General features: G+C 37.0%; 1 protein-coding gene across 7 annotated transcripts in view; it reads right to left on the reverse strand.

Moving 5' to 3' along the window:
* The window catches only part of FNDC3A (fibronectin type III domain containing 3A), a 117,542-nt gene that overhangs the window by 63,648 nt on the left and 28,448 nt on the right, over nucleotides 1-25,446 (reverse strand). For 5 of the 7 annotated variants that reach the window (XM_027648729.1, XM_027648788.1, XM_027648743.1 and 2 more), the window contains one exon: nucleotides 13,385-13,460. The exons of 1 other annotated variant lie outside the window; for it this stretch is intronic. In XM_027648729.1, coding sequence (XP_027504530.1) covers nucleotides 13,385-13,460 — 76 coding nt within the window. Of the gene's footprint in view, nucleotides 1-13,384; nucleotides 13,461-15,252; nucleotides 15,342-25,446 lie in introns of those variants that run through there. One more of the 7 variants, XM_027648753.1, reaches the window with a different exon arrangement.

The raw sequence follows: 25,446 nt of genomic DNA on the forward strand, positions 1-25,446 counted from the left end.
CAGATCCCTTCAACATGGAATTATTTTCTCCAAATCTCAAACAATTTACCACAAGGGGAAGTATGTAAGCTCAAGTATTAAGCGAGTCTATGACAAAGATTTTTGTTGATAAAAAGCTTTCAACATTGTTAATTAATATGTCCAGAAAGAAAGCTATCTGGAAAAGCAGTAAGAAGGGACCAGACATAAAGATAAGCCTATACAATTGCAGTGTTCTCTTCAAATTCAATTTGCTCTGTAACCAAATATGTTTTAGCAAGTAACATACCCACTGCTTCAGCAGCCAAAATTAACTTGCAGCCAGAAAGAACTATGTTAGGAATCCATGCACCTGTGCCAAACAAGAGGCCAGGGATGAAACAACTAAGACTCACACATACAAAATCTGTCATTCCAAATGAGAAGAAAGGAAAAAAGACAGATGCATACAGTGGAGTTCCTTACCATACATTATGTATGCATCAATATATCCCTCTATTAAGAAGCCTAGATGAGAAAATTGCTTAATAGCTGGAAAGTAAATGTGTCCTTTGTGCAGAAACCTTTTCATTGCTTCGCTACTGCCTGGATGCAGGAGATCTGTATTATCTGTTGCTGGACCGTGAGGGCTCAGGGACTGAAAATACCTCATGAATCAAGTCTATTCACCTGCAGTTGCAGTTTTATTCCTCTCCCCCACTATCATACATCAAGATCCATCATAAATGGATTCTACATAAAAGCATGAAGATCAATTTTAAAACAGTTCTTTTAGCCATACGTCTCCCACTGGACCGCTGTTCTAGAGCACTACTCACCTACATAGCCAGAAGGTTTCTTGTAATTAGACAAAAGTCATTTCACAACTATTTGACAGCCACTAGCTCTGGCATTCATTTTTCTTTTTTTTTTTTTAAATCCCTGGTGTTTTCTTACCAATTCCTAGCAAAACTAATTTTTAGCCAAACAAACCAAGCTCTTTTACTTTCTGTTTATATTCATTTTCCTGAACATCCTAATAATTCTTTTTCACAACACTTGGAATCAGCTTCATTTATTCTTTTGTAAACGTGAGTTATCAAATTACAGTTGAAGTCTCAGCAGAATCCTGTAAAATGCTACTAAACATCTCAAGCTACAATAGCAACAACTGCCCTGATGCATTTTATGATCACAGTAACTGTTGTCTGGATGACCAATTTTTCTGAAACATCAAGTATTTCTGGAATATCTCATTAGCTGAAAGATACTCGAGTGCATTGGTGACTGAATGTTTAAGAAAGGACATATGTACATCCTAGGCTATCTGTGCATCATGCTTTAGCATTCAATCCTTTCCTATTTCATCCAGTATTTACAACTTTAAAAAAAAATATAGGGAAGGTTGTATTTACTCTGCTGAAGCTCTTTTGAGATAGTGATCAAAAAACATTCTGTGCTACGCTTTCAAGGAGGTATGCAGGTATCTGGCCTCAAGACTCCACTGCATACCTGCAATTCTTTACACCTGCATTCTCTAGTCCTTCTATCTACTTTCAGTGGCCTTCATATCTCCTAAAGCTAGATCCTACACAGATATAACCTTACCCAACATTAAGTCTCTTTTTCTCTGTGGCATGTTCCCAGGCACTTCAGACCTCTGTCCAGCTCTCTGAAGCTGCACAGAAACACTTACTTCCAAATGTACTACTTGTCCAGACCCAGCAGCACAACAGTGCCATACAAAAAGATGATCCAGCACCATACTTTTATGTGCTTCTGAAAAGAACTCCAAATCCAACACCCTTCTATTTAACTACTGTCACCAACATGAGACCAGATTCTTTACCATTAAAAATAATGGATACAGGACAAGGTTCAGTAACTTAGAAAAAGTGACAACACACTGAAATTCCACAAACATAATGCACAGTTGGAAAGCTATTATGGACAAGTCAGTACTCTGGATGGCATTTTAAAAACCTGATAGAGGATGAACTGGGGAAACAACCTACAGATAAGGCTGTGTGGCCATATGAATAGTCTACTATGTGTTATATCTTTGCGGGAAAGGAATGCAAGGAAACTTTAATGTGTATATAGCTGCAATTAAAAGAAAAGATAGGATATTTCCAAGGTACGTTTTCCTCTCGCTGATGCAATCTTCCTTTGCATAAAAATTAGAAGGGTGTAGTAAGCATAGAAATATATCTTTTACAAATATTTAATTGAAAAGACTACATAGATAGCATTTCAGATTTACAACCTGTGTAGAAAAGCACTTGGACCAGAAGTAAAAAGTGATCAAACTGTCAATAATCAATCTCAAAACCTCATGCTTGCCAGTCCTCTTGTATCCATCTGCAGTACAAATCAGGGAAATGAGTGGAAGTTAGACTCATACTAGAGGACTGGATGCCAGTCCTCTGCATCTCTAATCAGTATTTGTTAATATTCACTTTCACTTTTCAGCTCTCTTAGCAGGTGACTTTTAAAACTAATTCATGCTGGAAGAACTTTAACTGGTTCCAGTTGCTCAGAGTGCCCTTGTAACTTACTAAATATCTGCACTCATTTATGCACTGTATAGCCACCAGATGCTCTCCAAAACTGCACTGTCACAAAAATGTCACACTCTAATTGGAGACAGTCACTCTGCTTTCGATCCCAACTCAGAAAAAAATCTCTTTTGGAAAAAAACAGTTTAGCTTTCAAACTTCCCCAAGTGGGCTTTAGGCACTCCAAGGATCTGCCTGCAAGACAGCTTTATTTGTATGTATTATAATTTGAAAAACAAAAGTAAAAAGTCAGGTAAGATTTCAGATTAAATTGAATTTAAAAGCTAAGTAAGAGTCAAAGTACCTTTTTTTGTACATCTAACAAAACAAATCTTTGCCTGATCACAAAATAAGAAACAAAATACAATACATGGAAAGTATAACAAAAAGAATAAAGGCAAACTTAAGTATGTTTCATGTAATTTTCCAAATCTACCTGCTACTTAAGAGCTTTACTGAGATGTCTCTGCTGCATAAACCATAAGAATTAACTCTGTCAAGAGTGGTGCCTTTCAGAGTACAATCTCTTCAAGTTTAAGCAGCTGAGGATGCAACTCAGTAGCACTTCACTTTAATAGCATCTTTCCAGAGACTATCTTAAAGGCAACTTGTGGGAAAAACAGAGAAAAAGCGAAAGGCTGACAGCTCTCTGTAGACACTTCTTTGTCCTTCTGTTTGTCATCTTCAACTTTCATTCTGATTCATTCTTCATTCTTAGAAGGCTGCAGTATCATTAACTTACATCTCCTGGACCTACCAGTTCTTTGCCTGTCTCTTTCCAGGAATTCGACTGCTTCCACCCGCTTTGGTTGTTTGCTTTGGTTTTTTGGTTTGTTTTGGGAACTGGCTTGCTAAAGCTGTATTTTAGGAACATGGCTTTCCCTACTTCAAGACTTTGTCTTAGTCCACGGTCCTCTTGTGGTCTTTGTTCAGCACAATCCTTCGATGTTAAATGACCTGTCTGTATTTCGTAAGATTTTTCTAGGATTGTTGAAATACTGCATTAGGAAGAGGTCATCATGGGGAATACTCACTACCCCACTCACAGTAACTTACTTCTTATTGAAACGACAATTCCACGTTAACTCCTTTTAAGAATTATTAATATAGACTATCGGTTTGACATTTATAGTTCTTACTGCAGCTCTTTCTTTGGCTGCCTTGGAAGGCACATCTCTTCTACTTTTGAATACAGCTGTCAAGATCATCCAAGGGAAACACAGTACACAGTATTTATGGAAATGGCCCATATATAGGGCACCAAATGGAAAGGATAAGTGAAACTTCTGAAGAATGGGCTATGGGGAAAACAAATTGAGAACAGGCAAAGGAGATGAACCATATCCTCGCAGAACAGCTGATTAATCAAAAGGGAAGCAAAGTGTAGTCAGCTTCTCTAGTAGCTCCAAATCCATTAACCTGAGACCCATCTACAAGTTATTGGGTGTTGTACAGTCATTTGAAAAAACCTGAGGCTCTTTGGATGGTGTCCTAGGGCACCTGCTCTAAACAACTGTGTTTTCTAGAAGGACAACTGGAAAGCCATTTGAAGTGTGAAAAAGAGCTTTTCTTTGGCAAAAAGAAAGAAGAAAGAACAGCACCATATATAGCTGTATTTACTACCAGTGAATTTGGTCCTTCTAACTTTGTTTGAAACCTCATGTGATTACATTGCTTCTTAATGGCTTTAAGTGGCTGAACTTACACAGCTTGTAAATGGTCTTTAACTCACATTACACTGGAGCTGTTTATGTTTGTGCACAGCTAGGCTATATGTTTGTAATGGCCTTGTTATCTTCTGCATCTTCTTTCTTTCCCTCATTTGGATAATAAACTGCCTTAGATGTAAAACAGATTGCTGCATGTCTGCAAAAGGAAGAAGGGGAAAGGAAGTTTTATTACCGTGATTTTAAATATACTTGAAGAATGTCATGATCATGTAACTCATGCAAGCTGACAAAACCTCAGTCATTTCACAGACAGTCAAAAAATGACAACTATTAATTTACTATTAATAACACATGTACAGCCATATCTATCAAGCCATGTGCTGCTGATTCATCCATTAGGAAAAAAAAAGCTAACTAAGAACAGAATTAGAAAATCCCTGGATTCAAAGTTGCAACACATAGTTAGATACAACATTCTTGTGAGAAAAGTGTACCTGGATCCACGCAGACAACTCAGTAGCCTTGCATGGGCGAAAACTAAGGAAAGGGAGACTAACCTCCTGGTCTCTTCCCACTGCTGCCTTGGCCCTCTGGTTACTCAAGAACTTCTGGCACCAGAGAAAGCATGGAGGCAGAGCAATGTCAGACCCTGTAAACTGCAGGCATGGCTGTGGCAGCCTGGGCATGTATGAGGAACCTGCTCTGTTTTGAGGAACTCTGAAAAAACAATGGCCAGGAGAGTTGCTCCACAACCAGGAAGACTGTTTTCCTTCCCAGTTTGTCTGCCACCCTTCACAACTACCAAGTGCTTGACAGGGGTTCACAAGATAAAGCAGGCATGACTACTTTTTGAAGTACAAATAAGACAAGAGTAAATCAAGTTAATTCAAAGCTATTTCTTACTAACAGTAATTCTGTGATAAAAATTTGAATGCTTTGACAGCTACAGCTATACATCAAGAATTTAGCAATAAAACCTTAATCTCACAGGGTGAACTATAAAGAACTTTCCTGGGGTCTCATCTAAAAATCTGTAGCATTTGCCAACAGGTGACCCACCAGCATGTACTCATACTGTACAAAGTGGTGAAAGAGAATCTAGCAAAAGTCCTTTATGCACAAAGTTCTAGCCTCTCCATTTTTATGAAACTCAGTACAAAGTCCACTTAAAAACATTGTTTGCGTTTCTATAAAATAAAAGCTCCATTTGCTTTTAAATAATCAGATAATGAAATGAAGAAACTTCTTCCTCTATTTAATATGCAATCTTCATGAATCTTTATTATTTCAATCAACTAGGTTGCATCCAATCAAGATACAGAAAATGCTACCAGTGTAAGTTATGCTAAATGTTAGGATATTAAGTGACAATACTAAGTAAAATGCCTGCATCTCTGATTTTTGATTTAGTTCAAACTGATAACTGCTTACATTAGACAAACTTTCTACTTACACTAGAAACCAAGAAGAGATCCTACATAAATTTTCTCCTCTTTTCCTCCCACAAAGCAAGCAATACGGGGCTATTTTTTCCCCATCGACAGCATAGTCAGGCAACAAATCAGACTGACTGCAATGCCACAGGACTATTATAATATTGCCACATGCAGGCCTGTCAAGCTTAACATGGTTTATACAAGGCTCATCCAACTGATTCCAGACTCAGGCAACAGTAGCACCTGCATCTCAGCAGTTCAAGTTAATACTTCACAGCCCTGTGAGCTAGACATGCCTGACTAGAGACATGGAAACCAAGTTTTAGGGTTATTCTTAGCTGTAACTCGGGGCTGTCACTCCCTTCTCACCATGCACCTCCAAGTACCAGTACCCTCCATGTAAGACCAGATGTTAGATGCTCACAGAAATGGATGAGCTCAAAGAGTTCAAATGCTCGAAGATAAAGACATTCACTGTGCGCACAACTGTGAATCAACACACCCAAATGAGGCATCTTCAGGATGTAACCTTATTTATTTCAGCTTATAATAGTCAGGCTTTAGCTCCACGATGGAGACACCTCATTTAGGTATCTAAAATTACGTGTTTGCATGCAAGTTAGGACTTTAAACTCCCATTATAGCAAGTGGAGATCTACTCGGTACAGATAGTGGAGTTTGGAGAGCTATTGAGCGCAAACTGATGTCAGCTGAAAAGCACTGAGTGTACTACAGCTAGTGACTAAATCTTCACTAGTTTCAAATGGGAGCTTAGATCCCAGGCCACATATAGAAACATACATTTAGACACCTAAAATTAGATGCCTTCAGTATGCAGCTCAAGAACTGATATTTCAAACAAATGTCTCCAGAACCTTCCTAGAGTCAGGCTGACTTTGCAGTGTGCAGCATACCGGGGAAGGTTAACTGATCTGCATATAAAGGAAAATCAAAGGGGAAAAGGAGAACCTGACTGAACACCTTATGTTGAATATAGTATGTTATGAACTCATTCACATCTCAAAATGAAATAAGACAGAAGTTAGAAAAATGTCTAATAGAAGAATGAGAAAACAGCTAAGGCAAAAATGTTATAGATACGTTTTGTCCATATAAAGAAACTGAATCTATTTAACACATTTTAAATAGAAATCAATGGCAGAAAAACTATGTTTTCCCTAAAACACACTATAATCAACATTGTGAAAGACATCTGAATTAACACCTTTTGTAAAACGCAGAAGGGTTAAGTCTTTGACAGTATTTGCACTCTGTTTATCAGTCTAAGGTATAAAAAGAGCAGGTCCTACTTAAAATTATTTCAGAATGAGACAGCTCCAAATCAAGCTGCTACAACCATGCTTTGCAGCCACTTTCTCTCATCATTTCATTGCAACACAAAACAGAACTATGTCTCCTCTGCAGTCATACTCCCACATAGCTGACCAATACTAAGATTCTTATTATTTTTAGTTTGACTGCAGATACCAAGAAATAAAAAAATCTATGAAACAATTATTAAATTGTGTATATTGAAGGTAATTTCCAAACAGAGGTGCTTTAAAGTTAAGCTACCCCTAGACTCAGCTCTGATCCTCTACAAGGACATTCTCAACCAAGAGTTAAGTAGCTGTAAGTCACTGTAGCTTGCTGTGACCCCATACTTTCAGCTGACTTGTCTTAGCTTCCCTCAATGCCTCTTATGAAGGCCCTCTGAATACTTCCGATGGAGATCCTAAAATTAATATGTAGAAGAGGATGTTAATCTAAGTATCCATATCCAGTTTCAGCCTCACATAACATGTTCAGTCTTCTACAGCATTGACACAGAAGGAATGGAGAAGACAACTGAGATTATTTACCATTTAGGGTGGGGTTGTTTTGAGGTGTTTTTTTTAAATGAACTGATGTATTAAAGTTTGTATCTGTGTTTTCAGAAGGCTACAGTGGAGAAAAGCTGCAAAGTATCATTGAAGACGAAAAGGAAGGCAAATTAACTTACACATGTCATCATGCAACGTTTCAGTTGAAATGAGAAACAGGTAAATGGAAACAAGGATAAAGAACCAGTTTCTTTTTGGGCTACAGAAAGAAAAGAAAGATTACCTAGAGCAGCTTCTCTGGGTGGCTTCGGTAAGCTATTCTTAACAGGAGCAGGTAAACCGAAGACTAGAACTTTGTAATACTCATCCAGGTTTACTCCTTAGTAAGGTGTTCATTATCCAGGTTCTTAAGCTACCTAGAAGACTAGAGATGCTCAAAGAGAGAACTCCTGTTAACAGTGTTTTATTGCTTTTGCTAGTTTGTTCCATTACTAGAGAGCTGTGTATTTAAATAAACATCCTTTTATTTCTAAACTTAGCCCAGTGCTAAAGTGGATACTAAGTAATTTAACAAACAAGATATGGTATTTCTAGAGGTGATGTCACCCTTAAAGGCAACATATAGGATCACTACTGCAGTGCCAGGTATCCCTGTACATTCTAAAATCACCACAGAATGACTGCGCACAATTCCTCCACTTAACACAGTGGTTTAGTATTTGATAATAAGGAGTGGTGGTCTTGTGAGAGAATCATCTCCCAGTGACCATTAGCAACTAATAAAGTTCCTTCTGAGGGGTCTGTAGCAGCTTGTACAGAATTTAGGATAGTCTTTAACAACCTCCAATATTAGTTTTAAATAAAACTCAACACTAAAGCACCAGATGATATGAGAACAAGATAAATCTAGGGGTTTTTTTGATTCAAATATACTTAAATAGCAGCTTGGATTTCAAGATGTTCAGTTTGGCTGCTCAAATGCTATCTGTAAACAAAACCACACAAAATCTGACAGCAGAAAACAGCAGATAATAGATTAAGAGCAGTCCTGCAGAGGACCTGGGGATACTGGTGGATGAAAAACCTGACACAAGCTGACAATGTGTACTTGCAGCCCAGAAATCCAATCATACCCTGGGCTGCATCAATAGCAGCATGGCCAGCAGGTTGAGGGAGGTGATTCTGCCCCTCTGCTCTGCTCTTGTGAGACCCTCCCTGGAGTACTGGGTTCCTCAGCACAAGACAGACATGGATTGTTGGAGCAGGTCCATGGAGGCCACAAAAATGGTTGGAAGGCTGGAGTATCTCTCCTATGAAGACAGGTTGAGAGAGTTGGGGTTTTTCAGCCTGGAGAACAGAAGGTACTGGGAATACCTTAATGCTGCCTTTGAATGTATAAAGGGGGTTTAAAAAATAGATGGGGAAAGACTTTTTACCGGGGCCTGTTGTTACAGGCCAAGGGGTAATGGTTTTAAACTGAGAGCAGATCAGATATAAGAAAGAAACTTTTATGATGGTGGTGAGGCACTGGCACAGGTTGCCCAGAGAAGCTGCGGATGTCCCATCCCTGACAGTGTCTGAGGCCAGACTGGATGGAACACTGAGAAACTTGGTTTAGTGAAAGGTGCCCCTGCCCATGTCAGGTTTGAACTAGATGACCTTCGAAGGTCCCTTCCAACCCAAACCATTCTATGATTCTCTAACAGCTTTATTCACACAATATTCTGGATAATGGGCAGGTTTGGTGTTGCAAAGCTGAAGTTAGTCTTAGAATCAATTAAAGTTTGTGTTTCACTACTGCAGTCTCAGAACTGATGTATCTTCTTCTCCTCTTGGCTTCCTTGAAAATACTTTTCAGAAGTATTGCATTTCTTATTTCAAGAGAAAAAATCAGGTTAAGCTTGCTTAACTTTTATCCCAGAAACTAACCTTAATACTGATACTTCATTTAATTTCAAAGCATGGAGTATTTATGACTCATTCTAATTTACATAAGTCTTCTTATTCTATTATGAAAATGGCAATTTTCCTTTGCAGAGACATACAGAACATGGTCTCTCTTATTATGTCAAGTAACATTTAATAGCCTTTAGCTGTAACTTGGGACTGTTATAAAATGTGCTCAAGATGAGTCATAGTCATTCATTTATTCTGCAATAGGAAGAATTCATGAATGAGTGATCTGCAGTAATTCACTTCTACAAAGAGAGCCCATTCATACATTTCAAACCTGGTTTTCTGAATCACTGTAATGTAGCTGATTATTTCATTTTAACAGAAGAAAATTTTGGCTTAAGGAAGGTTTCCAGAGAAGTCTGTGTATTTCTAGAATGTGAGAAAATTTTCATAAATTTAAAAGAGCTCTTTTGAAAATAAACATTTTGGTCTAACACATGGATACATAGATGTCTTCCTATCTATCTAGCAAGAAAAACACAGAGTTTTTAGTTAGAGACTGACAAATGGCTTAAATTGAAGTTGCATCAAGGGGGAGTAGAAGTCATCACTATCAGACAAATCACTATGCAGGCAAAGTAAATCCTTAATAAAATAAGAAAAAAATGGCCATTGGCACTCAGAAATACTCATTCAAAGCTGTATTTAGGTCAAAATACACACAACATAAAAACAACTATGATCCAATAGTGCTAACTACAGAAATATAAAGTAATCACACTTCTTATTCTACAGAAATAAAGAATAAAATACACACATTATTTTAAGTCATCAAAACTCCACCAAAATAAAGTAATAGGATTCACTAAGGATAAAAGGTGCCTTAACCATCACTGCTCTTTTGCCATCCTTAGAGAGTTCAAACCTGGAAATATTCTTAGGTGCATTTTCACCCCATCTTAACTCCCATGGAAGAGGCCCACATTAAGAAGCCACTTCTTTACTCGCTTAATGTAGTTCCAAAACAGTCAAGGCTTTACAGATCATCTGAGAGCTATACCAGCAAATAGATGGTAAGTCAATACAAAGACCTGTGTGTAAATGCAGCATTTTCTTCAGAAGTGAGGCTCACAGAAAACGCACTGTTTGTTTCTCCATTAATTAGTGCTTTAAGTTTTCATTACTTCATTGATTCAAGGACAGCTCTAAACAGTCACTTTAGTCACACCTCTCTTTTCTCCAGAAGAGACTCTGACTCATTATTTTCAGGTTGAGAAGTTATACCCTATGTATAGTGTCGCCAAAGTAAGGATAGTTCTCTTTACAAATAGAATATCTGACAAGAGCAGCACAAACATTGACGGAGCATCTCAATGTTTCCAACAGACAAATATATGATGCAAGATAATACAATTAACATCATGGTTAGATTTATTAACAATTCACATTGACTTCAGCAGACAGCACAATCTCAAGCTGAACTGACCAGCAACCAAGCACAAGAGAAATCTAGAATTATCCAAGGAAGTGAGACTTACCGAATCATCCAAACTAATGTATCTGGTTGTCTGCGCTTCTACTGGGAATCCAGAAGCAGCTCACTACTTCTCAACTTCCAATCTCTCATTTTAGCACTATACTTACATAATTTCAATTTTATATATAGTACATTCATGAAAAAGCTGCATATGTGCTTTTGCAGAGACTTTTAAATTAATACATTCAGAAAAGGGTATAAAGATGGGTAAATATTTACAGGAAAAACTAGATTTGAAAAGCATTAAGAAACATTATAATGACTAAATTAACTTCCCACTGATTGCATCTCCACTAAATTTCAGTCACCTTGGCCTTCTTCATGCCTTTTTTAAGATAAACATATGTGTACATTTATCCAAACCATTCTCATTATACATTTCTGCATCTTTAACTTCGATTTCACCTAATAACTGGGTGCATACAATGAAGAAACAACAAAGGAACTAGTGTGAGCTTTCTTTCTTTAGAGACAATGCAATAAGACTCCTGCAGTTGTAACTCATTTTGCAGACTGGTCATTCATTTTGTAGACAAGCCAAGGGCAAACTATGTTTGAGAAGTTGTAGCGGAACAAAAAGGACCACCAATACCGAATTACCCTCTACAGCTTACACCATCTGAGATTATTCACTTTATACAAACCTCTACACAGAAAACAGGACAGTAGACACTCCTCATTACTTGCAATACATATAATGAAAAAAGCTACAGCATCAATTATTAAGCCAGACAGACCCAACAAACCAAAAGGTGGAAAGATCCACTGGCATAGCACTCAAAACACAGAAAAGTCTCAAGAGTGGCAAGAATAGACCAGAAAAGCAATATTCACAAGATCATGTGCAACTCGGATTCTGTACCAAGATTAGTGAATGTACAGGTATGAAAAAAACTTTATGCTCCCTATTTAACTACCAAATGTAAGCCACAATTTCATCTCCAGGAAGGAGGAAGGACAAGGAGAATGTTTATGTGACAGGAGGTTTGCAAAAGCTTTGGAACTGATCTGGGAGGTAGGTTTCTAGATTGCCACTAGCACCTTTCAGGAAAGTTGTAAATACTGTACCTCAGCTTACACTTAGTGAGTCCCAGGAACAACTGCCTAATAACTGCTCATGCTCACTTTCATATTTAAAGTATGAAGAAATCCACAGCTGAATCAAATCACAATGGTGAGCTGCCTCCTTGGAAAGCAAGCAGGACTAGGCAAGGATAAAAGCTGTACCATGAAAGGTTAGAGTGTATCTACAAAGATATGATCTCAATATTTTTGCAGTTCATTAAACGCTTCCTGCTTTGAAGGCGATCATGCAAGGAAAGTGTCAATTAATTCCCCACCACTAAGCCCATTTGATAAACTAAAAATCAGAAGCAAACATGCAATACATGGCACTCTCCTCAGTATTTTGTGCACTAGAAACAAAATACATCTTATCTGTTCTTTAACTTGAATTGTAAGACAAAATTCACTATGTTCCCCTCAGGTACTGCCAAGTAATTATTACATACCATGTTTCAAATAAGCCCTATAGAACCATGAGCTGCAGCACTGATTCATTTGTGGCTCAAAGGATGCAACGATAGCATGCAATCAGCACAAAGTTTTGAAATATGGTGTTAACAGACGCGTAAACTTCAAGAACTGTCAATATAAACCTAATTATGATTCAAGGTCTCCTTTTAATAGGTTATTTTGTAGCCAAAGGACCTGCCTATGACACTGGAAACCAGACCTTTTGATTCTTCTCAGATTGGAGAGAAGAGGGAAAGGAGATGACAATACTTGCTTCAAATTCCCAGAACAGTACCTGTTGAAGCTGGGCCAACATTGAGAAAAAAAAGAAGGCAGGATTCACTGGCCCAGAAGAGTGAGCAAAAATTTGACCCCATAGCTGAACCTACAGATACTCCCTTAACACAGTACAATGGTATTCTAAACAGCAATAGCTGACTGCTCATTTCTTGTGGTACCTCTTGTAGAGATGCTTAACTGGTAGCTCCTGACATTCAGAATAGAAAACAATACTCAAACTGACCATTGCATAAGGGGGTGCTACACTTAGCTGAAGCATTTGTATTTTGAAGCTGCACTTGCTAGAACTCAGAAATAACACAATTTGGCCCACAGAGATGAGAAACTAGTAGTGGGAAACAATGCCCACATGACAGCTAAAAGTAAAATCCTCCTCAAACCATATTAACAACTGTAGCTTTTGATTTGAGGTCTATACAATAAATGAGGTTAGTCAGAAGTTGCTATAACAGCATTTCCCTGTTTGCTTTGCAAGCTGAAAATGTTTCCCCCCTTCCCCTCCCCAAGAAATTTAATTTCATCTAATATAGGGAAAAGTACTTTGTTTATGGTAGGGAAATCTAAATCCAATGATGCTTAGAATATAGTATTTTAGGTCTTTAAACAGCTCTTGTATTTAAACACCACAAATTGCCTTTTATTAATCCTGATTCAGACTCAGGAAATATTAAAATAAATTTATCAGCTTTACCTGTAATGCACTGATACTGTCCATCTTCTCTTCTTATTGTAAATGTTTCCCCTGGATTAACTTGCACAAGAATAACCTTAAAAATAAAAGAGTGTTTACAACCATTACATAGGAATATATTACAGAAGGCTGGTACGTGCAAAAAAAAGAAAAAAAAAGTTTTACTGGGAAAAAACATTTTTTTTCCAGTTAGTAAATACATTATTTTTCACTTAACATTGCTTGCTGCTTTCATCTCACAGAGAAAGAGATAAGAGCAAGAACAAGCACAGATATTTTTAAACAAACATTTTTCAAAGAAGGAGAGAATAACAAGTAAAACAGCATCTGTACAAATTTTATTTTCTCAACTGCTTAGTATAATTAAAAAGCTATTTGTACAGCTTAAATTATTTCAACAAATTGCATTAACTTCAACATTAATCAAACCATTACATAAACTTCCAGAAAGAAGCCTAGAATTCCCAGTGTTTGAATTTTCATCAACCACCCAACAAACAGCTTTCAATATACGGAAAATACTGTGTCATTTCCTTCTTTACACGACCCAAGCATGTTTGTACATTCATTAACGATAAAACATTATTAGAAGTCATGACAAAGTAAGTGCACCAGATGCCCAGCATGAAACAATATGTATAATTTTATTTGTGGAAAGCTGGTTATCCTAATTTTGTAAACCCAAGCAATGCAGAAATGATAGCAAAGCACACTTATCAGCCAAAATAAACAGAGGAAGTCTGACGTACCAAAGAAGAAGCCTGTTACCATTTTAGATTTCTGTATTCTTATTTGAATGCTGCCCTTCTGTGAGAAAAAAGCTTGTAAACATGAAACACCTAGCTAAAATTATGAACAAAGGAGAGGGGGAAAAGCAGAAGGGCAGGTTCATTTCATAATTTCTGGTCACATTTTTCTTCAGTCTTGCTTGTACATGTCTAAATGGAGCCTATGTCCTCCTCCTCGTACGAATCACAGGCAGAGAAATCCTTATAAACATGACTATTAAGCATTATGGCCAAAAATTTACTTTGTTAAATTGCTAAAAGAAAATTTGTTATGTTTACAAAAACAAACAAACAAACCCAAAACAAACCAGGAAACTTGAGTGTTACTCATTTTAGGATACCAGAGAGAAATAAAAGGGAGAAAAGAGAAGGCAGAAATCACATTAATTCCTCCCCTTCTGGTAGAGCAATTTCACAAATTAATGAAAAGATGGCAAGTTCTACTCTAACATAGCTGCAACTTTGATGAGATATGACAGACACATTTTCAGGCTTGGACTGTGTGACTCAACACTGATTTAGCTCAGCTTTGAGCATGCACTTGAAACCCACTATTTTTAGTTGTTCCACATGTTTTTTCCGGAAGTTTTAGGCTCTTTGAGAAGAAACAATGAACTATATCACTATTTACATTTTATCATGTTAACAAATTTTCCAGATCTTCTGAAGTGTGCCCTAATATAAAATTATAACTAACAGCTAGCATTCATAATATAATCTAAACTTAGGAACAAGATGTTTTTAGTAATGAACTTCAAATAAGACTTAAAGGTCTTCAGAAAATATTGTATTGCTAGAGTTTATTCAGAAGAGTTTTAAGGTAGCTTTTTAACAACAGGCTATCATCACCTTCAGAATGTTACAAAGGAGAGATATAGGAGTGGATGAGTTCTTACAATTTCTTCTTCACATTCCCCAAGCAGGCATAGCTTTTCAAAGACACATTTCATTGATGTAGTCTCCCCTCTCTGGTACAATTGAAAGTTTTAGTTTGAAATTTAGACTGGAATAAAAGGACCTAAAAGCTTCACAGTACATGAGAGTGTCTTTCCATCTGTTATGTGTGGGCTCGATACCTACCTTTGCCCAAGTCTTTTGGCTGATTTAGATACCCAAACTCCTGAGAGGAGCCGTTCTGGCTGCAGCTGATGTGCCAACCTGTACCACTTTCAGTTCAATATTCTTCGTCTCCATCATATGAAACATGAGAAGCAGAAAAGCTTTAGGACAATTGCTGGTCCTTTGATGCCTGCTTTTAAAGTAACAGGGAATGGGGGTTGACTGGTATTCCCACTTTATTCCCATTTTTTCCTGTGTGAGTACCTAAGATTGGTAATCTGGGTAATAACAGAATCATAGAATCAACTGGGTTGGAAAGGACCTCTGAGATCATCAAGTCCAACCCTTGGTCCACTACCACCATGGTTACTAGACCATGGCACTAAGTGCCACATCCAGTCTCATCCTAAAAACCCCCAGGGACGGAGAATCCACCACTTCCCTGGGCAGCCCATTCCAACGTCTGATTACCGTCTCTGTAAAGAATTTCTTCCTAATATCCAGCCTAAATCTCCCTTGGCAGAGCTTAAGACCATGCCCTCTTAACTTAATGCTGTCTTGGGAACCTGCTGGCTCTCCTCCTCCAGACCTCTTGCTGCAGGACACCCAAACCAGAGGCTCCAGCCAGCAGAGTGGATCTGAGCGTGGGAATACGCGTGCCAGGCCCCGTTGCAGCAAGTGGGGCCGATGCCTCCTGGTTTTGTTTAAATAGCAGCTTCTCCTGTGTGAGAATCTTTGTTGTTCACTTCACAGCTGGTCTGAGAAGGTAAAGGCTCAGCCACGGTGTGACAGAGTGAGAGGGGCACTGTTATGCAGCAGTTGTGCTATGAGGCAACAGATCTGATGGAGTCCAGGTCCACTCTGACACTCAGGATACCATCAGATTTTCACATCACTGACGACATCTGACTTTCACCCACCAAGGGTGGGGAAACTTACCAACTTAATCCAGTTTAATTAGATGTCAGTTCCTGGGAACTGGAAACAGTCTTTTTTGTCAAGGGACAATTAGCCTACTTGATCCCCGACTGTGTATTTCACTGGCTCCTGCTTTCAGTCTTGCTTTTATGTTGAGCATTCACATTTGTATTTTACAATTGTTCCAAGACAGGCTGTATTTGTTGCCAAATGTGCCAAAAGAGATTCTGAATCAGGGCTGAAGTAATTTCAGAAGTTTCAAGAACTGATTGCTTCAACAGTCTTTGTGCTGGGGCAGTATGTAACCAGCACTGGTTGCTGGCCAGCCTTATCACTGCTGAATCCCATGGAGTGATCACAGCTTTGAGAAAGGCATTTCTGACACCACCTCAGTAGATGTGATTTGAAATAAGAAAAATTAAAGCTATGCACAGAAACAGATTGATACTTTTCTGGTCAGAAGAGGTATTACCAAAGATAGTCACTCACAGGGATTCCCTCTTACCTAATGAAAGAAAGGAAGCAGTACGTAATCAAAGATGCAAGAAAATTTCTCTGAAGGAAAGTGTAACATGGGTTTTTCACAGCATCATGTTTTAGGTAAAAAAAAATAAAAATCTATGGGTTGCTTGGTATTTATAGCTCATTCACCTTATTCTAAGTGGCTTTGTGCAGGCTTGCACATCCCATCAATGAACATGCTACTTCATGAACCTTGGCATCGGTGCTTCTGAAAACCAAGGCCTGAGTCTTTCACACTGAATATTGTAGATCTTGATCTCCTTCCTTTTCTGGGCAAAATATTTATGTTGGCTTAAACTGAGTGAAAAGCTTTGGAAAAAGCTGATGGTTCAGACTCTCTTCTTATGCATCAATCATTTTGTGACAAATTCTGTTGCTTTACTCACAGCACCTAAAGACTCATTTCTGATATGTCAGTCTCAGTGGGAGTAACCTTTAACATGGGCACTTTTCAAATGCCATTTCTCTTACTAAATCAACAAAACACTAATTAAGGACTTCTCAAGCTTAACAAAATTATGCGAACTTAGGACACTGAGGCTTTGATAAAAGCCAAGAATCCTACAAGCACTTTTAAAGCATAATCAACCATAACAGAACCTAATAAAATTTAAAAGTGTAATTTCTCAATGTTAACAGAACTTTGACTCAACATGTTTTTGAATCAAAACATGTTAAGGTATTGCCATTAAGAAATTGGAGTACTAGGTCAAAAACTAGTTCTGTGTCATTTCCACTGGGACTATAAATTGTTTCCTTTAAACAGTTATTTAAAGATGATCCACACGACCTCAATACAGTTCCTGATGAAAAACAGTACAAAATCTCTTTCCAAAGACTAACATACAGGTTGACAATACAAGAGTGCAGCGACACATTTATGCTAAAATATTGCATAAATAAAACACAATAACCAGCCAAATGGCTAAAGTTTGAAATACTTATAACATCAGTTGCCAAAGACTGTCAGGTTTAAACAGTAAAATCTCATACTTTTGAATAGTACTTAATTTATTCTGCAAAGGTTATTTTAGAAGATAAATCCAAACCAAATGAGCAACATACTAAGCTTTGTAGTAGTTTAATTAAGTTGCCCAGATTGGCAAAGACCATCCTCCTAACAAAACTAATCATGCCATACATTAGAAAGCTCAGTATGCTTTTCCTGAAATTGCTGTTTGAACTCAGGCAGTGGTTCAAGACCATTAAGAGCACAGGAAATGTGCTGAAGGTCTGGGGCAGCAGACCAGGTCAGCAGTCCATCCAGCCTAGCACTTTGACTCTACTGCATCAACTGAGATGCAGTTAAAGGGGAGCAAGTGAGCCAGGCCACTTTCTGCAGTCCCATACTGGACTCTGTTATTGTCCATAAGTTTGCCTAAATTTTTGAATTCACTTACAATTTGAATTGCCTCCACAACTTCCTATGGCAGCAAGTTCCTGAAGTTTACTTTTTTAGACATTTTAAAACTATCTCCTACTAATTCCATGTTCCCTAGTTTCTCTACTACGGGATTTGCTGAAAAACAGTTCTGAGTAAATTTCAGCCACCTCCTTCAATATTTTTTTAAGCCTTGGCAATTCCCCCCTCCTTGTCCCTAGTCACTGCAAACTGAGGGGTCCTAATATTTCTGATCTCTCCTAGGAGAACTGCTACATTCCCTTGACTACGTCAGTGATACCTAAACACATATAAGTATTCGGAAAGTAAGCAGTGCTCAGGAACATTCCCATGTGCTAGAACACTCACCTGCAATAATGAATATGCCATAGGAGTCCTGAGCACAACATAGGCTGACGCCAAGGAGCAATCTTCTTCCATATAAAACTGGAAACTATTCCTGAGATCACTCTTATCACGCAGTTTGCAAGAAAAGATGATTTACTAAAACTGACTGGCTTCATGACACTTAGACTCAGTTTCCATAAACATTTGGAGCACACTTAAATTACTAATATATAAATAATTCCTGACTGTAGCCTGAAGAAATATTACATTTTGCCTCTTTCAAGGATTAGTTAAGGGACACACTCTGAAGTAGCTTTTAAAATCTCTTCTTCACCTTAAATCACAATTTGAGCTGGTCTGATATGGCAAATACACTCTTAGAATACAATAATTTTTATATAAAACTATTCTATAATATTTCTCTCTTCAACGAATTCCAAATTAAAATATAATTTTATTGTAACTGAAGTAGTATAATCACATCCTACAGAGATACACTGACTTGGACACACTACCACCAACAGATATGATAATTTAAAAATAATTGCATCTCAGGATATTCTATATGAATTATTACTACATTCGTGTGAGCAGGGTGGAAAATATTCAGATCTTGCAACTAGAGAATTAACAGAAGTACAAATGTTCAAAGAGGAGAATGCTCAATGTTTTTTATTTTTATTTGGTAATCTCTTCACTATCAGCAAGAGAAACTACAGGATGTTTCTGCAGGGTGAAGCAGGAAAGCAGTTTAATGTTTTTTCAAAGTCTTGGGCTTATTTCTACCACAGAATATGTAAATTTAATAAAAATGGCTGCAATCAGAAAAAACTCCTGTAAGACTAAGAATACAAACAACAAAAGGTGGAAGGGAGATCCTTGACTCAGAGGGCTGCCTCCAAAGAAAGGAAAAACTTAAGGCTAAATGTTAACACCTGTCTCCAAAAAGGTCTAGAAGTAACTTTTATCAGCAAGAAGCAGAGGCTCCTTGAAATACCTTAGAGGTATTTCACTCTGCCAATATGGTCACAGCAGTGTCTTTTAAAAGCAAAACAGCAACAAACAAAATATAGCTAATTTATATTTTACTAATCCTTGTCTTTATGTATAAGAACACTTTCACAAGCAGCTCAAGATTTTGCTTGTGCCAGACAAATACACAGTTAACGTATTACTTCACTGGAGCACAGTGAGGGACAGAATGGAATTTAAAACACAGAACTAGTTAACCTTGTTTTGAATGTGTTGTTTTGCACACTAATTAAAGCCAAAAATCTCATTAACTCCACTGAAATAACAATTAAAACCAAGCCTTCATTCTGTAAGATATGCACTTCTACAAGCTTCTCTACTTGAACTTCCATCCTCCTAACACAAGTAGTGCTGTACTAGCAGATTGACAGGTTTCAAAACAATTTCAGCTAGCTGACAGGAAAGAAGGGCAGCATCAGACCTGTGGTATCATCATAAGGTATCATCAGAGCAAGAAAACAAAAGCAGCTTAGGACTAATCCACAAGGATGTTACTTTACTGTTTTAAGGCAACATCTTTCCATAGCAGAAACTGTAAATACAACTAGAAGTCCAAACTATTTCTGTCACTATAGAGGGAAAAAAATAAAAAGCTGGTAAGTAAACCATGAAACAACTCAAAGAGCTCTAAAACCTAACTTGATAAAAGATCTCATAGCAAGTTTGACACATTTTTCTTCTTTTGCTCACAACTATATATGTGCAAAAGCAGCTCTCCAAATAAAATGTAAAAAGCTAAAGAACAAAGTTTTCTCTCCAAATAAACACACATGATACAACCAGTCAAAAACGAGTGCCTCAAAATTATTTTGCCATTTCTATCGATTACATATATGCAGTGGACCTGTAAGGCAAAAGGGATTTTATTTAAAAAAACCCCTACATATGCAAAATATTAATAGTATTTTTAACTTATTGCTTAGGTTCTAGAAGTTCAAATTTAGTCCAAAGTAAAAAAAAAAAAAAAAAAAAGAGTAACAAAAAACCCAACACCCAAACAACAAATGATTGTGTTTAGAAGTATACTAGATACTCTTTCACACAGATACAAAACAAAACACATTCAGAACTGAGATAGTTGTTAACATTCTCCTCTACTCTGCTCTATAAAGTTATGAAGACCTTTCTAATTTGGAGAAAGTTTTGCAGATCCCATTTGAATAAGGTTTATAGAAGAGAGTCTAATTATCCTTACCACATAACAATGATATTAAGCATTATACATTCTATAGCCCAGTTCAAATAATACCTGTATTTCTTAAAGGACAGGAGTGACTGAAACAGTTTATAATTCTTTTAAGCCAGCACAAACATCAAGAGAATCAAGTTAGATACAATAAAACTTTATTTACAATTTTGATATTCACAGCCACATTTTCAAATCTTTTGTAGCAGGTAACAAACTGTGTTACCCAAATAAATGCTTTTATACTAAAAGCCTCTCTGTCCACAGAAGAAGTTATTAACTACTCAACATGCAAGAAAATTTAAAAATATTTATTTTTCCTAATACATGCAGGTTTATTTCTAACAAGCTAAGTCTTAGGTGAAAGACTGAAACTATAATTTTAGGGTTCCTGGGACATGAAAAAGATTTTTGTATTTGCAATAAAGAAAAAAAAAATCTATATAAACATCAAGCTCATTCTGTCCAAAATATCTTGGCTTTCAAACACATCCTTCAGGTTAAGTTTTTTAATCCTCACTGAGGCTAAAGAAACTGAAATACACTAAATATTTGTGTCATGTGTGAAGTTGCAGGATATGCCCACATGAGAACTGGCACTCTGTTCTCTCCACAGGCTGGCACTGTCTATAGCCACAAAGGCAAAAAAACTAAAGACATTGGACTGCATTTCAGTGTAAATGAGTATTTTGAATCCTTCTCTCTCCCCAGTCACCCAACACCTCACTCTGAAGGGGAAAGGAACTGAGTGGGTTACTCGATATCTTCCTCTGAAAGAAATTAGTTGCGCTTTGTGAATTTACATGTTTTTCCAGAATGAGTGAAATCTGGGACAAATTTTCCAGCCAAGTTAAAAGCCTCTGAATATACGCAACTAGAATGCTAATAGAGCTATCACTAAATATATCATAGGGGAAAAAACCCCCCAAAATCCTTTAGCAACAAAACTGATTCCTAGTCTGTCATACATATTAAAATACTGACAAATGTGGGGAAGTAAGAAGGGAAAGAGAAGGGTGGAGGGAGTGTGTGTGTATAAGCTAGAACATGTTACATTAATTTTAGCCATTGCTAAAATTGTATATATAAAATGAAGAAATAAGAGTATGTTACATTACAACTGTGGTCAAAGCACACTCCAATATAACCACATAGTAAGAGACTGTTCTTGTAAAACAAGAAAGATTACAAGTTGGAGCAAGACAATACTACCAAAAAGCACAGTTCTGATTTTCCCTCATTCTGGAGTGGTTCTGTGGGATGTGTGTGTTTCTCGGGGTAGCAGGGAGTTGTTTTTTTTTCCTACAACTTCCTAAAAACCAAAATGGCTAAGTGTTCCAAAATTTAAAGAGAAGAAAATCACAAACCATTTTTATACTAGCAGAAACAACATTATTTTCTGAGATGTTTTACTAGGAAATAGGAGAGAGCTTTAGGGTTGTTTTGTTTTGTTTATTATTAATCTGAAAGCATCTATATTTAGCTTTATATGGTTATAGGTGCTGAGTCAGTAGCAAATGATTGTCAGTAAAATTCACAAATAATGGAAAGACTTTACCAAAATCGTATTTCTAAATGCACTATTAATATACATCAACATGGGGAAAAAAAAAGAAAAAGAGACAGCAGTGGTTTGTCTAAAAATACTGCAACTGAAATCAGCTCAGCAGTACTCAGAAAATTTTTAACCAAAAGGACAAAGGTAAATTAATTTTTTAATATTTTTCAAATTTAGGAAAGCATTTTAGCTAATGCTCTTGGTCATTCTGACTTCAAAAAAATTTAAAACACTGAACCTTTTAAGAGGATGGTACAGCCAAGCTCTTTGGAAGATGTACAGTGTATCTTTAAAAGTCTGTCTGCAACAAGATTTAAAAAGGGTGTATTTCTAGAAAAGGGTGAATATAATAAAACACAACTTCCAGGCAGAGCCACAGTTATGCTCTGTCATTAGGGCACCTATTCAGAACAATTACATTTTTCTCCACTAATAGCTCCAATCAAGATGTTAATTAGCAACATGCTTTATCTCGTAACCCATTTCAAAAGCCTTAGCACTTTGACTTACTGTTGCTCGCATCCTTTTATTTCTCTCATTCAACTGGTGCTACCACAGTGACAAAGGATGAAGGAAGATTCAACAGTCACCACTCCAGCTGCTCCAATCTGTTCCATTCACTTAATACTGAGGTAATCTTCAGTGATGTGTTGAACACTGCCCCCCCCTTCTTTTAACAGGGCACCTTAACCTAAATGCCACGTCGGAGTATCTCACTTTACCTTCCTCTGTAGCTGTACATCCACGAAGCATGTGGAGGCAGGATGTGAAAGGTGGGATCAATTAACAATATAGTCAGCAATACCTACCTCAAGCCTTCCTTCCTATCAAATTAGCCAACGTACAGTGAGCTTCCTGCTGTACACGAATGTATCATGTCACTATAGCAACTAAATCAACAAATAGCTGCTGCAGCATCTGCTTCTGGATCATCTAACGTCAGTCAACAGAAGGTTCGGGTTTAAGAGAACAAAGCTTCCAAATATATGCCATTTTATAACTGCATTTTTAATCTAGCCTCCCAATTCCCAGATAGGATATACTAACTCGGAATCAACCAACTTCTGACTTTATAATCTGTGATGCAGTTTATGACTTCATTTTGCAAGTAAGCCAGAAAGAAAGGAGGAAAAGAACAGCTTGTAATAGAATAAAAAGATACGGCAAGGAAATAATCAATTGGCTTCACAGAGTGTGGTTTAGTGAACATGGAAAAATCAGACGCAGACTCAAGATGCTCTGCCATGGCTCCAACATGGAATTACTGTGATTTGTAGGTTTGTAACCTCACCTATGCCAGAGTTCCCATTTGTAGGACTAGTACAACAATATTTGTAAGTTCCTACATGCTGCTTATCAAAGAATACTGCAAGACTAGTGTTGTTATTCATTAGCAGCACCAGAATTGCCAGATGGAATCACACCTGTGGTTGAGCTGAGGTGATGTCAGTTACAAACACGGCACAATCGTTTTTCCATTGATTGTGTGTTCAAGATCTGCTTTTTGTAACATAACAAGGCTAATGAGGCTATGAACTACTCTTTTCCACAATCGAACCCACTAACGCTTAGAAAACATACTAAATGGAAAAATGCAAAATATCTATGTAACAGGTATTACAGAGAGTATATGATTATTAAATAGGAACATCTAACATCAGTAATAAAAGTTAAATTAAAACAGTACTTTAAATTTTATTTCTGAATTGCCAAAGGCTTACGAATTTCATGGTTGTAAAAAACATTACTTTCATATAATTCTTTCTTAAAGCCATCTTTCATAAGATTTTTCCTATCTCCCATCTTCTTTTACATCTCCTAAAAACTTACTCCCTGCACATTTATGTTGGCTACTAACCAATAAAGAGTTCTGAAAATTTTAGGTTGAGCTTTGTACTATACCACACCAATTCGCAGAAGACTCAGCACACAACATTTCTGTGTTATCTCTAAGGGAAAGTAATGTTAGAATTTTCTTTTTTTCCCTTAAAGTATCTTCTCTTTTTAGTATCAACGACAGATGAAAACAGGCCTCTCACTATTATTTATAGAAGTGTCCTATAGACTTTGATCTTTGTCCAAGTAACATGATGTAACAGTCTTAACCCTAAAGTTCTAAATATTCTGTTTTCCACAAATTCGAATTTACAGGCTTGCCATGATTACACAGTTCTCTAGCCTAGTATCTGCTAATATTGACTGTAAGGATCTAACTGCTCTATATACGGAGTTTAACACTTTCTCAATGAAGAATAGTAAACATACAGGTAGTGACGTAAAAAACCAGTAACAAATCCTGGTTTTCAGGACTTCGGAGGAAATCCATACAGAATTAAGTGTTACCTAATAAGTTATAGTAGCAATTTACATTCTTGTGATTTTTAAAAAACAAATCCAACCCAAACTATTTCAGCTTACACAGATAATAGCAGCATGTTCGAAAAAAGCAAGAGAAAAAAGCCACCTTTTTGGTGACATGCTCCTAAGGCCTATGTTTTCAGAGGACAGACCAAGCAACTCTTCCTCATTTTTCTAAAAGGCAGCTGACAGATAATAAAATCAGCAAACATTTAATCTTTAACTACTGCTATAAGATACTGTCAGCACCACTGAATGTGCTAAGATGACAGAATATCCCCAGAAGCAACTGGAAACAGGGAGATTGGACAGATGACTAGACTGCTCATTGGCAGTGATGTTCAAAAACTATAGATTTCAATTAGCTTTCATTGCTTATTGTAGAAAGGCAGGTTGGAAAGATCCAAGAATTGTTGGTTTGTTTTTTTTTATTCTAGTAAATAAATTGTTTTTGTTTACGAAAAGTTTTTTAAATTCTTACTGTACTTGTGTTTCTCCCCCTTCTCTTCATGTGGAAGATGATCAGCAGAAAGCTGATCCCTGGGAAGAAAAGGCAGGGAAAGATGATTTGGAGCCTTGTTTTATAAGAATACAAAGTTTTCTTATAAGAACCAGTAAAAGATAAATGTTAAATCTGCATCTAATGTCACTGATAAACATTCAAGACTTCTTAGTGTCCACATACAACAGTGTCAATCATTTTATGTTCCATAATGTCTAATTCTTTATTATTGAGAAATACTTATAATTTTCATTTACTTGCTTTTGCTTTATTTGTCTCATCTCTTTTGCATTTTCAGTTCTCACAGCTTGGCTGAGCAAAGTTTTATTTGTCTCATTTACAGCAAACCCAATCTGTTTCAGCAGCACTGACACAGTCTGTGATTAGCAGACAGTGCATAGAAAATTTGC

Source organism: Corapipo altera, unplaced genomic scaffold (assembly GCF_003945725.1).
Source record: "Corapipo altera isolate COAL_440 unplaced genomic scaffold, ASM394572v1 0, whole genome shotgun sequence".
Taxonomy (NCBI): domain Eukaryota; kingdom Metazoa; phylum Chordata; class Aves; order Passeriformes; family Pipridae; genus Corapipo; species Corapipo altera.